This window comes from Octopus sinensis, linkage group LG11, assembly GCF_006345805.1.
Source record: "Octopus sinensis linkage group LG11, ASM634580v1, whole genome shotgun sequence".
In the NCBI taxonomy this organism is placed as follows: Eukaryota; Metazoa; Mollusca; class Cephalopoda; order Octopoda; family Octopodidae; genus Octopus; species Octopus sinensis.
Genome location: NC_043007.1, coordinates 63097914 through 63112054, shown reverse-complemented (window position 1 = coordinate 63112054; position 14141 = coordinate 63097914). Strand labels below are relative to the sequence as shown.

The following is a 14141-nucleotide window of genomic DNA, read 5'->3' as shown; positions in this document are numbered from 1 at the left end:
CTCTCAAGATATGAGGGTCAGAATATAAATGGTAGGGTATTGCCAAAGGTGCATGAGTAGGGAGTAGAGACTTCACATGAATGCAAAGAGTGTGTGAGGGTGGCGAATGCAGTGACTGGTGAAGCCTCACACTTTAACTACTCATTTCCAGACATAAAACCACCCTTTCTGCTGTAACACCAGTAAATTAGTCTTGAACGCCAGTATCATAGTCTTGAAAGCTGCATCTCAACTTCAATAGTGCTGTGCCACAAGAAAACTGCCCAGTACACTCTGTAAAGTGGTTGGCATTAGGAAGAGCATCGCATTGGAGCACAATGCAATCTTTGGACCTGTTAAGTTTTGTCACACTGTCAAATTAATGCTAGCATATGAGAAGACAAAGCCATGAGCACTTAGTAACAACTGAGAAATTGATGGAAAGAAAATGGGAAAAAGAGAGATTCTTCACCTTACTAACTGACTGCAGAAGGACCAACCCAATAACTTGCTAACTTAGGTGTGTAGGACAGGTAGGGTTGGTCCATAATTGCTATCATCTATAGGGTGACACATGAAGAAGTGATGTATGTTATAATTCATAGTTTCTTTCCATGTGATCAATCATGATTATTAATTATTGGTAAGCATCACAGTTATATGTTTGAAAGACCATCCTTCTTTTTCTTGATATATTGCCAAGCTATCTCCTGATTTAATTAAGTTAGTTTTAACATATTTAGTAAAGGGAGTATTAAAAAGCTTACTGAAAATAATTATAATAATTAGTCATGAGCTAATAGTATTTGGATTGTTTTGAGAAGTACAGGAGACAACTTCAGACATGTGTCACTCTTTTTGTGACCACCTTCACTGAACTATAGACTTTATGTATATGCATAAATAATGATGGAAGACTCACTAAATATGTACACAAAACTGTACACTAATTGATGTAGAAAAATTAAATGGTTAGAAAATTGCACTGAAATGTCATCATCATTGTTTAACATCTGGCCCATACTTGCAGGAGTCAGATGGAATTCATCTAGGCAGATTTTCTACAGTTAGACTCCCTTCCTGTCACCAATCACCACCTGTTTCCAAGTATGCTAATATATTCTCTTGACTGGACATGTTTTCATGGAAGACTGGAAATTAATGACACCACCTGTATGGCAGTGATGCTCACGACTATCACATGATGTCAAGACAAGGAGATACAAACACACATAAGCTTTTACTTATACATAGATATATGCATGCACACATACATACCTACATATATGATGGGCTTCTTTCAGCTTCCATTGGCCATATTCATTCACAAGGCTTTGGTTGACTCAGGGTTAAAGTATAAGATACTTGCCTAATGCGCCATGAAGTGGGACTGAATCTAAAATCACATAGTTGAGAAGCAAACTTTTTAACTACGCAGTTATGTCTGCATTCACATGGAAAACAAATTCTATTCATAAAAATATTTCAAGTGAGTGAGTTAAACACTTGCACATCACATTGTACACTTGCTTTACCTCTACATGGTACCTATTTTAGATCTCTGTGAGCCATTCACTTTTTAAGTTATTTCTGCCAAGTATAGAAATCAGTCTGCTGGGAGTTTTAATAATTTATGTAAATATATCTAAAATTTCCAAATAACATCTAGTCTGACAAGTAAATCAATAATGGTAGAATAAATAATTCTATTTTGAAAGTCATAGATTGCTGCTATATTTACTAGAGGTGAGTATGAGTAATATGTTTTGTTAGATAGACAAACCAATTGTTGCTGAGGGTAGAATTAATGATGGTGTGTCAGGAGGGTTGATAGGGACTAGATGACTCCTGTCCTTATTGATGGCAAGATGTTTTATTCAAATTAAAGTTTAATTGTGCTTGAAGTAGAGTGTTTTGTAGTATTGAAGCATAGAAGATGAGATGGAATGAAGTATTGAAGGCCAATCTCAAGACATTGAGCCTTACAAAGGAGATGACAAAGGGCCAAGATGTCTGGCATCTTGCTGTTCTCAAGAAGACCCACCACAGTAGAATTGATACTAGTGCTGGTGCCACATAAAAAGTACTGGTGCTGATGCCACATAAAAAGCACTGGTGCTGGTGTCGCATAAAAAGGACCCAGTACACTCTGTAAAGTTGTTGACACGAGGAAGGGTATCCAGCTATAGAAACCATGCCAGAACAGGCAATGGAGCCTGGTATGATCCCCACCCTTACCAGCTCCTGTCAAACCGTCCAGCCTATGCCAACATGGAAAACAGATGTTAAATGATGATAATGATGATGATAGCCTGTTAGCTGAAGAGTTGTTAGTATATGTCTCTCTATGCATTTTTTAAAAATAAAGCAATAAAGACTGGAATTCAACCAGAATTCAATCAAGACCGTGGACAACTTCATCAATGAAATGTTGGAACATGCTGGTAGCATTCCTCAAACCGAAACTCATGTATAAAAACTCAAAGCACCCAAAAGGGGTAGTAATAGCGGTTTTCGGAACATCAGCTGGGTTGATGATATTTGGTGATAAGTACGTATAAGATCAACTTTTGAAAAAATGGTACAGCCATGAAGATTCGCCGAAAAACCTGAAGAATTCTTATTGGGTAGTGATCTGGTATCGTTACTGCATTGGGGCATCGATAATCTCCTACTGGGCGAAAATCAGACTCCCCTTTTCGCACCAAGTGAAGGGGAGACGCCCATGGACTGGTGGAGGGGTGTATCAGGCCAAGTTGGAGCATGTGCTCAAACTCGGCCCTAGCCATTTTGAGATAGTCAAGCGCAAGATGCTGTGGGCTCGAAAAAACAGGCGGGCCAGTGGTGGTGATAAAATGAAGGGTCGAGTGGGCAGGCTTTGCCGACTGAAAAGTAATGTCCACTAGCTCTGGAAATAAAGCCAAAAGAGAATGAAAGGCATCTCCATGGTTGGCAACAAAAAATGTCGGGCTAAGAACCGCATTGGTAGAACCTCTTGTTGGCGTGGAGAGCGATGTAGTACCGTCGAGAAGCCTCCAATGCCTGACATCTACCAATAGATTAAAATGATCCAAGCAATCAGCATCGAGAATAGGATGCGGTATATCAGCAATGACAAAAACCCATTGAAAATCTCGATGAAGATTAATACACATATATATATATATACATATACATATACATATATATATATAGAGAGAGAGGGGGGAGATACATGAGATATACACACACATACATATACATATATATGTACACATTCACATACACACATGTGAGTATATATATATCACATCTCTCACTCACTCTCTCTCTCTCTCTATATATATATATATATATAGATAGAGAGAGAGAGAGAGCTTTTCACATATATATATTGCTTCTCTTCCCTTCTTTTCCTCCTCCAGATAATGGTGCTGTATGTATGAATATTATTTATATTTCAGTAACTATACCATTAGATCCATACATTGGTTCCATGCCAGTATCAGTTCAGTTCTGCTGAAGTGAAGATGGTTCTATAGCATAGTGGCATATGATGCAGAATGTCAGGGGGTGTTTATGCGTTATGTTGTGGATTTCACTTATCTTTATTTTGTCCATTGAGATTTTGCCAAAATTTATATCAATTTTTATGTGAAACAACATGACAGTTACTAAATGATGTAGTTACTTTTAGATTGACTTTGGATTATAGCTTGCAACTACGGGTTGCTGCACATGCACACACACACACACATTCATACACACACACAGAAATACCTTAGATCCATCAATACTGAGGTTAATGGTATCAATTAGACCAGACCCAACAAAAGGCTATTACACAGATTAGTAAAGACTTATTTGCTAACACACTACAGACATTAGCAAACTGACATGTGGTGTTTTATATTTGCTTCATCTAACACTAACACAACAGCTTCTGCTTTCCTGAACCAACTTGCAGCATACTCTCTCCACTTCAGTCTATCTGACACACTGTATCTTATCTCTAAGACCTTATCTTAAATGCATTCATTCTTCTGCAGAACTGCAACCCTCTGAAACTGATCTCTGCAGCAATATCACCAGTTTGGGAAGGGCTGAACATATCATGAGCTCTACTCCTCCCTACATGACTTACTTTGAAAAAATAAATACATTTATATCAGGCTCTACTACTCACTTCCCTGCAATTGTATATTGAACGCCTTAATGTTTTTTTCACATAAATCCCTAATCACATACATACATGCAGACATGCATACACACATACATACATGCAAACATACATATGTACGTACGTACATACATACATACATACATACATACATACAAACATTCCTATGAACATATATTCATACACATATAATACATACATGTATATGTGTATGTGTGTATGCATGCATGTGTGTGTATGTGCAAAGACAGAAAGAAAGAGCTGGAAAAACTTAACAGTGTTAGAAATAAAAAAAGTAACTCACACTGGCAGATATAAATAACTGAAGAGTTGTCTCACAATCAAACATAGATTTTAGCAACAGAGATTTCGAAATTAATACAAGATCGATTTTTCAAGCTGAATCAACAGGCAGGAGTCGTAGGGGTAGACCAAAAATGAAGTGGGGGGGGGGATAATATCCATGGTCTCAGTTGGTTATGCTTGGGGTTCCATATAAAAAAATCTAATGATGGTTGTTTCTGATATGATCCTATGAAGGAGGAGCCTGAGGACTCTACCATCATGAGCATCTCAGGAATAGTCTGAAGAGAAGAAGGATGGAAGAATGGATGCAAAAGTTAAATTTGTTTTTTCCTTTGCTGTGTACTAGAGGAAGGAATGGTGCTCATGTCCTTTGCAAGTCTTCCAAAACTGGTGAAATCAATATTTTGATATTCTGATTAAAATGTTGTGAGCTGACAATCATAAGAAAGACATAAGCAGAGAGGGTAGTTCCATGATACTGACATTCTACAGACGAAGAAGGACTGGTAATTTACATAGTGGTTTTGATATGTAGAATAAACTTTAAGTGAAACAAATATCTTTGACTGCCCTTGCAGATGATACAAAAGTCTCTCAGAGGATACAGAACCCTAGAGATATTGCACACCTGCAACAGGGGTTGGACACAATATACTGGTGGACTGAGGACAATGACATGCAGTTTAATACTGGAAAATTCCAAGCCCTGCATTACCAACACATGGAACTGAATGAAAAGTAAACAGGATACACTGGCCCAGGAGGGATTGCAATCCCCGAATCAAATCATTACTTATTGACATGAGTAATGATGCCTGTTTCCAGGTGCATATTACTAGACTGGCAATAAAATGTAGACAATTGACCAGATGGATCCTTAGAACTTTCAGAATAAGAGAACAGGAAACAATGATGGTCCTCTGGGGGACATTTGTCTTCTGCCATTTAAATTATTGCTTTCAACTATGGTCATCACACAGTGTAAAATTAATGATGGAACTCAAAGCAATCCAGCAAAGCTAAACACAGAAGATCATCTCAATGCAACATGTCATCTACTTGGAGAGACTATAAAAGTTAAGACTCTACTCCCTAGAAAGAAGGTGGAAAAGATATGAAGTGATATACATCTGGAAACTCCTAGAAGAACTTGTACCAAACTTTGGCATTGAAAATTACACAAACAGCATAATGGGGTGCCACTGCATAGTACCAAAAATCCCAACATTGCCATCAGGAAACAGGACCAACAGCTCTTCAATATCCTCCCAAAAAGCTTGAGAGGCCCACATAGATGTAGGCATCTTCAAAACAAAACTGGATCTCCTCCTGTCAAGAATTCCAGAGGAACCTACCTTCTGGCAAAAAATGCAGATGAGGGCATTAACATCAAACTCCCTCATTTGCCAAATGGCACATATCAGAGGAGGTTTCAAGTGTTGAAAGTGTAACAAAGCTAACAACAGTGCCCCAGCTGGCCAAGCTCTTGAGGTGAAACTAATAAAGAAAGTAAAGAAAGAAATCATATTCGTGAACAGTAATAAACAAACACTTTTATATGCATAATTTAGAATTTATTATATGTTTGTTAAGTGTGTGAATTAAGAAACAATGAAATTGCTAAAAGATGAGAGCTGAGAGATCTTGTATAAATGTTGGACACTTATAACAAGGATACTCTTTTAAGAGTATAAGTTAATGGATGAGATATATATTAAATATCTGTCTTTAGACACATGTTTATTACGAAAAAATCCCTAGTGATATCAAAATTTCAAGGTTTTTATAAGCTCACCAAAAATTTCTTGAATATTCCATAAGACCTTTAGACATGGAAATTAAGCTTTCCTTTTTGTTGGTTAATGCCTATCATAAACTGATGTCAAAGATGATTGAGTGTAAAAATGTCTGTGGATGTCATGAAAGAGTCCAGCTAACAGATGAATATCTATATATATAAAACTGTAGTTGTGTGAGTGTCTGTCCCCTTCGATTTAGATTCCTAACTCCTCCCACATTTTGCGGTGCAGTTTAACCAAATTCGGGTATCTTATAGTCGTGATTAATATCGAGCCCATCTGGCTATTAGCGCGCGTCTACGATGAGTCTACGATTTTAAAAATAATTTAACATCATTTTTTATTCCATTTTAATGCATAATTTTTCGTGTGTCGATGGCGGCGGAGTTGGCGTCCATGCTCAAACACCTGCACCTGTGTTTGCTTCTCCCCCTTCTTCCCTCCCTCATGAAGCTGTGGGGAAGGGAGTGTAAGGAAATCAACGTCGTAAAGCATTGTCAAGGAGACCAGCGTTCTTTTAGAACAACGACTTCATGGCTTGAAGACACCAAAACAGAAATGGCTAAGAAAGCCCGAATTGGCATCTATAAGGGAAGTAACTCTCTAAAAATGCTTATATAGTTATTTCCCTTACAAACCCGAGCAACGCCGGGCGATACTGCTAGTAACAGATAAAACTAAAATTAACTCTGGCCACCAATACCAAATATAGTCATTATTCACTAGTGGTTTTGATTTTCAAACTTACACATTCCAGATTTGAATTTGAAGAAGGCTGCTGCTACTACTGCTGCTACTGCTGCTGCTGCTGCTACTACTACTACTACTACTACTACTGCTGCTGCTGCTGCTGCTGCTACAATAACAACAACAACCAGAACACTTGGAAAGACATCAAAAGGAACAAATATAGACCAAATTTCTGGCAACCCCAAAATAAGTGAATTTTGAAAGATCATACTTATGGGTACCTCACATATTTTATGTAAATCCCTCTCTATATAAATTCAATCTTATTCATTTACTTTTGTTATAAATTTTATAAATAATTTTTTTTCTTTTTAACACATTGATCTCAGTACATGTCCCCTTGCCAGTTTGTATCTTTTGGTGCCAAAACTTGTAATCCCTTGATGTCTCTGGTTCAGATGTGAGTGCAGGTTTTTTTTTTTAACGTCCGTTTTCCGCGCTAGCACGGGTTGGACGGTTCAACCGGGGTTTGGGAAGCCAGGGGCTGCACCAGGCTCCAGTCTGATCTGGCAGAGTTTCTACAGCTGGATGCCCTTCCTAACGCCAACCACTCCGCGAGTGTAGTGGGTGCTTTTTACGTGCCGCCTGCACAGGTGCCAGGGGGGTCCGTCATCGGCCACGATTGGTTGGAGCTTTTAACGTGCCACCGGCACGGAAGCCAGCCAAGGCGGTGCTGGCAACGGCCACATTCGAATGGTGCTTTTTATGTGCCACCGGCACAGAAGCCAGTCGGGGTGGCGCTGGCATCGGCCACGTTCGGATGGTGCTTTTTATGTCCCACTGGCACAGAAGCCAGTCGAGTCGGCACTGGCTACGGCCACGTTCGGATGGTGCTTTTTATGTGCCACCGGCACAAGTATCACAACTACTATTTCCATTGATATTTATTTCGATGTTCATGTTCATGTTCATGTACTTGACTCAACAGGTCTCCTCAAGCACAGTGGGACGTTCTGGGATCCAGGGTACTTTGAATGGGCAGGGGCTATGCGGAACTGGTGCATGAAGCAGCCCGGGTCTTTGCAGTCACAGCATATCTCCAGAGATCTCGGTCCTTCGCCATTGCCTCAGTGAGGCTCAACGCTCTGAGGTCATGCTTGACTACCTCATCCCATGTCTTCCTGGGTCTACCTCTACCCCTGATGCCTTCAACTGTTTGGGAGTGGCACTTCTTCACACATCTCTCCTCATCCATCCACAGTACATGACCAAACTATCGCAAGCGTCACTCTTGCACACCACATATGATGCTTCTTATGTCCAGCATTTCTCTCAGGGTGCTTACACTCTGTCGTGCATGCACACTGACATTACACATCCAGCGGATCATGCTAGCTTCATTTCTTTCAAGTCTACGCATGTCCTCTGCAGTCACAGCCCATGTTTCACTACCGTGAAGCATGGCAGTTCGCACACATATCATACAATCTACCTTTCACTCTGAGCGAGAGACCCTTTGTCGCCGGTAGGGGTAGGAGCTTTCTGAACTTTGCCCAGGCTACCCCCATCCCTCCAGGCATTCCAGGCCCGTCTCTTTGCACTAATGGCTTTGTCTACTGCACTATTCCACCACCATGTAACTCTAGGTCTGGAAGGGACTTTGCACCATCCACAGACTTGGTCTGTGGCACTCAGCAAGCTGTCCCATAGGAATTCCCAGCTACCTTCTATGTCCGACGTCCGAAGCTCCTCCTCCCTCTCATCAAATTTCTTGATGAGGATGTCCCTAAATCTCTGACCATGTGAAGGGTTCTTTAGCTTCCAAATCCTTCTTTTCTGGATTGGTTTGTTTCTTGGAGTCCTTCTGGCCTCAAGCTTAAAGTCACTGATGATTAGCCTATGCTGAGGGATACATTCTTCACCTGGGAGGGTCTTTGTATTTAAGAGCGACCCTGCCTTCCGCTGTATGGTGAGGATGAAGTCTATTTGGCTAGCGGAGTCTCCTGACTGATAGGTTATAAGGTGGCAGTCAGGCTTCCTGAATTTAGTGTTGCAGATTAAAAGGTTACATGCATCACAGAATTCCAGTAGTCTAGTTCCCTCATCATTTCTGGTGCCAATACCATGGCCACCATGTACCCCAGTGAAGATACCCGATTCCCGCCCAATATGCCCATTAAAGTCTCCACCCACAAAGATGAGGTCCTTGCCACTAGTGTTTGAGGTAGCCTGTAGAAGGGTATCATAAAAGTGGTCCTTCTGATCATTTGGTAGTCCCGCTTGTGGGGCATAGGCGGAGATAATCGTAGCTGTGCCACTCTGTAGGACCAACCTGAGCTTGAGCACTCTATCGCAAATCCTGATAACCTCTATGACCTTATCCACCCATTTCTCCGCAAGGAGAATGCCTACACCCCCTACACCATCCATGTTACCTTGCCAGAAGACTTTGTACCTATGTGCCTTGCCTGTGAGGACCCTAGCTGAAGCACCTCTCCATCTTACCTCTTGTATGCAGCATACATCAACCCGTCTTCTCTCAAGCATCTCTACAATCTCACTAGACCTACCTTTCAATGTACCAACATTGACAGTGCCAACTCTGAAAACTGGGAAGGAGATGTGGGGAGGAGGGGAGCAATTTAGATATGAATTAAAGCATAGGCAAAGCATAATTATAACAACAACAACAACAGCAGCAGCAGCAGCAGCAGCAATAATAAATGAATTTATCACATCATTTCTGGCTGTCCAATCTTTACAGAATCAGTGTACACAGATGTGACTTAGTCAAGAGCTATGCCAATTGGGCAATATGCTGCCTCTTCAACATGAAAACTGAGAAGAAGTATGAACCTATATCAAACGTGATATAATACCATGATATAGGTATAATAATCTAGAATATTCTTGTCTAGACTAACATGGAGACCAAGGCAAACTGGTTAGATGCAGCTACAAGAACCTTTGTTCTCAGGCATCTTGATCCTTTATAACCAGAATGTCTCCAGGAAAGGAGCTAAAAAGCTATCAAAAGGATCTTGAAATGGAACTAAACAGGATGTAGAGTATAAAAATAAGAACAGTTGTAACTATAAGCACAAGTTCTGAAATTCAGTGGGAGGGGACTAGTCAATTACATTGATCCCGATTATCAACTGGTACTCATTTCATCAACCCTGAATGGATGAAAGGCAAAGTCAACTTTGGTGGAATTTGAACTCAGAACATAAAGATGGATGAAATAGCACTAAGTATTTTGTCTGGCATTCTAACAATTCTGTCAGCTTGTTATCTTAGAAACAGTTGTAATAATAACTTATGCTTTATATAAGATAAAGAAGAACATGACCAAAAGCATAAATATAATTCCAGGGCTTGTAACTGCATAACCCTTGCCAGGCACATTCCACATTCTATACAAGACACTTTTAATTCAATAACATGACTCACACAATATACTTTGTCTCACATATACAGTTCTACATGTGTACAATTCAATAAAATACATAACTCACACGGCATATTACATAAAATAACATGACATGCTCTTACATAATTGATTCCTAATACTGTACTGTCCTACGCACCACCACTAACTTACACAACTATCACCCAATAATATAACAGAACCTTCACATTCCATACTCCACATAAATTCATCCCAAACTATTTTTAACTATTGCTCCCTTCCTTACACTAATACACTTTCAACCTTCCACTTATTTAACAAAGTTAATCATCTCATGAAAAATCACAGCCAACAGGTTGATCACTATTAAATGATTACTTGCACGTAAATCATTTCATCAATATAACATACAATGTAAAATCAACATTTCAACCATTAATATAACTAGATTACACACACACACACAATAAATATTGAATAATAATATTTTTTGAAAATTATGGCATGGCTGTATGGTAAGAAGTTTGCTTCTTAACAACATGGTTCTAGGTTCAGTCCCACTGCATGGCACCCTTCTTCTACTGTAGCCATGGGCCAACCAAAGCGTTGTGAGAGTATTTGGTAGATGGAAGCTGAAAGAAGCCTGATGTGTGTGTATATATACAGGTCGTCATCTTATGACCTAATCCAACTTGCAACTGATCGACTTTATGGCAATAATACATAGTCCAGTTGAAATCTTAAGGGTTTAATTTCTTAGAAATTAACTCAATTACAGATGACATCAGCTAACATATGACATTGAAGATCTACAGCCAAACACCAATCTACAACAAATTTTTATGCAAGTTTTGCAACTGTTTCTTAACACTACATTGTGTATTTCTTGTATTTGCATTCTTTGGTACTTTTTTAAGTACAAATAATACTGTTGTAGTACAGAATGCTGTGTGTGACTTTTACCTGAGAATATACTTTAAGAATGTAAAAATCTAAAACAAAGCTATGCAGGCCTATAGGCCTTATGGCCAAATTGGCTTAAGACCAGTCTGTCGGAACCAATTGTGGTTGTAAGTTGATAATGACATGTTTTTTATACATGTGTTTTTCTGTGTTTTTCTCTCTCTGTGTATCTTTCTGTTGAAGAGCGTAGGCTCGAAACGTTAAAGACTTGTTTTATTTATATTTCCTGAGCGCCATACTAATACAATTGTTCGTTTGTTTTCCACCTGCCTTCGTCTTTTGTTTATTTTCATAAAGCTTCCCGTTATATATATATATATATATATATATATATATATATATATATATATACATATATATATGTATGTATATATATATATGTAAATACATTGCTGCTCTAACTTTTAGACAATATATTTATATATATATATATATATATATATATATATATATATATATATATATATACATATACATACATATATGTGTATATATGCATGTATGTGTGTGTGTGTGTGTGTGTTTGTGCATGTATTTGTTCCAAACCACTGATTAATAACTGGTGCCTCAGCATGGCTGCAGTCTAATGACTCCACCACTACCACAGTATTGTCCTTAGTATGCCATAAAATTTTCCATTGTCCTTCAGAAGGTTGTACTGTTCAGTACTCTATACAGATAACTACTCAACACTAAATCATATAACACAACCCACACAGACCATTCGAAATACAAATCACGACCAAACAAAAATTACACAATTCACATAATGGATATTGTATACAACAAGCTAAAGAAACACTAAAATAACACCAAAACTAAGAAAATAAACCCTCACAGCAATGTAAAAATAGCTTTAATACACAAAAACAATCACAATCCTACATTCTTAAAAGACAATTTTGCATGCCACACCTCAGGAACATGGAGGTGCAGTAAGTAGAACCTCACAGGAAACTGTTGGAAACTTGATAGTAATATTAATAACAATAGATGGATTGAGGAAATAGGCATAAAACTTAGTTTAGTGCAGCTCTGGAAAACAATATTATTAAGGACAGCTAGGATAGGAAGGCTCTTGACATCTAAGGTTACTTGTAGCTGGATGTTCGAAATTTTTATCTTTCCAACAGTCTAATCTGTTGTGTGTCTATGAAATAATGATGATAATAATAATAATAATAATAATGATGATGATGATGATAATAATAATGGTTTCAAATTTTTCCACAAGAGCAGCAGTTTTGTGAGAGGGGACTAGTCGATTACATCAACTCCAGTGTTTCACTGGTACTTGATTTATTCACTCCAAAACTCTGCAGAATTTGAACTCAGAATGTAGTGACAGGCAAAATACATCATCATCTTCATCGTTTAGCATCTGCTTTCCATGCTGGCATGGGTTGGACGGTCTGACTGAGGGCTGGCAAGCCAGAAGGCTGCACCAGGCTCCAATCCGATCTGGCAAAGTTTCTACAGCTGGATGCTCTTCCTAATGCCAACCACTCTGAGAGTGTAGTGGAGTCCTTTTTATGTGCCACCAGCATGAGGGCCAGTCAGGTGGTACTGACATTGACCATGCTTGAATGGTGCCTTTTACATGCTACCAGCATGGGACCAGTCAGCTGGCACTGGCATCAACAATGCTCAAATGGTGCTTTTTATGTGCCACTGGCACGAGTACCAATCAGGCAGTACTGTCATTGGCCATGACAACGACTTCACTTGCCTCAACAGGTTTTCACAAGCACAATTTATTGCCCAGTGATTAAACAGTAAGTTCTTGCTAGCAGAATTGCAGCTAGATCACAGAGTGTGAAGTGTGCTACTCTACTACATGTGGTCGAAGAGGCTATAGGTCAAGTGTATAACTCTTTTGGGTGAAGTGAGGAAACAGATAACAAGAATTTACGACAAAGTGAAGCAAAAGTTTCAGGAATTCTGTGAACCTAAGAAAAATCTGACGATTGAGAGGCATGCATTTTTCACACGATCTCAGAAACCAGGTGAGACAATTGATCAGTATGTGACAGATTTAAAGAATAAATCTAGAACTTATGAGTTTGGGACATTGAATGATTTGTCTGTGGAATTCTTAGCCATAGACTAAGACTGCAGTATGTGCATATTGAGAAAGAGATGACAGGTATCCTACATGGATGTGAGAAGTTTCATCAGTACATCTATGGGAAAACAGTTCAAGTAGAAAGTGATCACAAGCCCCTTGAAATCATATTTGAAAAACTCTAGTGAAGTGTTCCTCAGAGGTTGCAGAGAATGTTGCTGCATCTACAAAAGTATGATCTTCAAGTTACCTTCAGACCCGGCAAAAAACTGATTGTTGCAAATGCCTTGAGCAGGGCATATCTTCAAGCCAGTAATTATTAGTTTGATGAAACTGAGTGTGATGTGGACTTAATATCAGAACTGCCGATGACCTCAGGAAAGTTGAGTGAATTCAGGATTGCCACAGTGAATGATCCCCAACTGCAACTGCTGAAGTCAGTGATTCTATGTGGATGACCAGAAAACAGAAATGATGTTCCAGCAAGTGCGAGAGACCACGGGAATATTCGAAATGAATTGACTGTTGTTGATGACCTCATCTTCAAAGTTGACAAAGTTGTAATTCCTGCAACACTATGAACAGAAATGTAGAACAGAGTACATGATGCTCATTACAAAGTGACAAAGTGCATACTCAGAGCCAAAGATGTTATCTTCTGGATAGGAACGACTGTAAAAATTGAAGAATTTGTATCACGATGTTCTGTGTGCAACAAGAACAGAAAGAGTAATCCGAAACAATTGTTGAAGAGCCATGAATTTCCTG

The 14141-nt window shown here is 39.0% G+C and overlaps 1 protein-coding gene across 1 annotated transcript in view; it reads left to right on the top strand.

Annotated features, from left to right (window-relative positions):
- Positions 1-7242, top strand: part of LOC115217520 (egl nine homolog 1-like) — a 47375-nt gene extending 40133 nt beyond the window's left edge. The window contains exon 5 of the mRNA XM_036507581.1: positions 7001-7242. Coding sequence (XP_036363474.1) covers positions 7001-7194 — 194 coding nt within the window. The 3' untranslated portion in view covers positions 7195-7242. The remainder of the gene's footprint in view (positions 1-7000) is intronic.
- The last annotated feature ends 6899 nt before the right edge of the window (positions 7243-14141 follow it).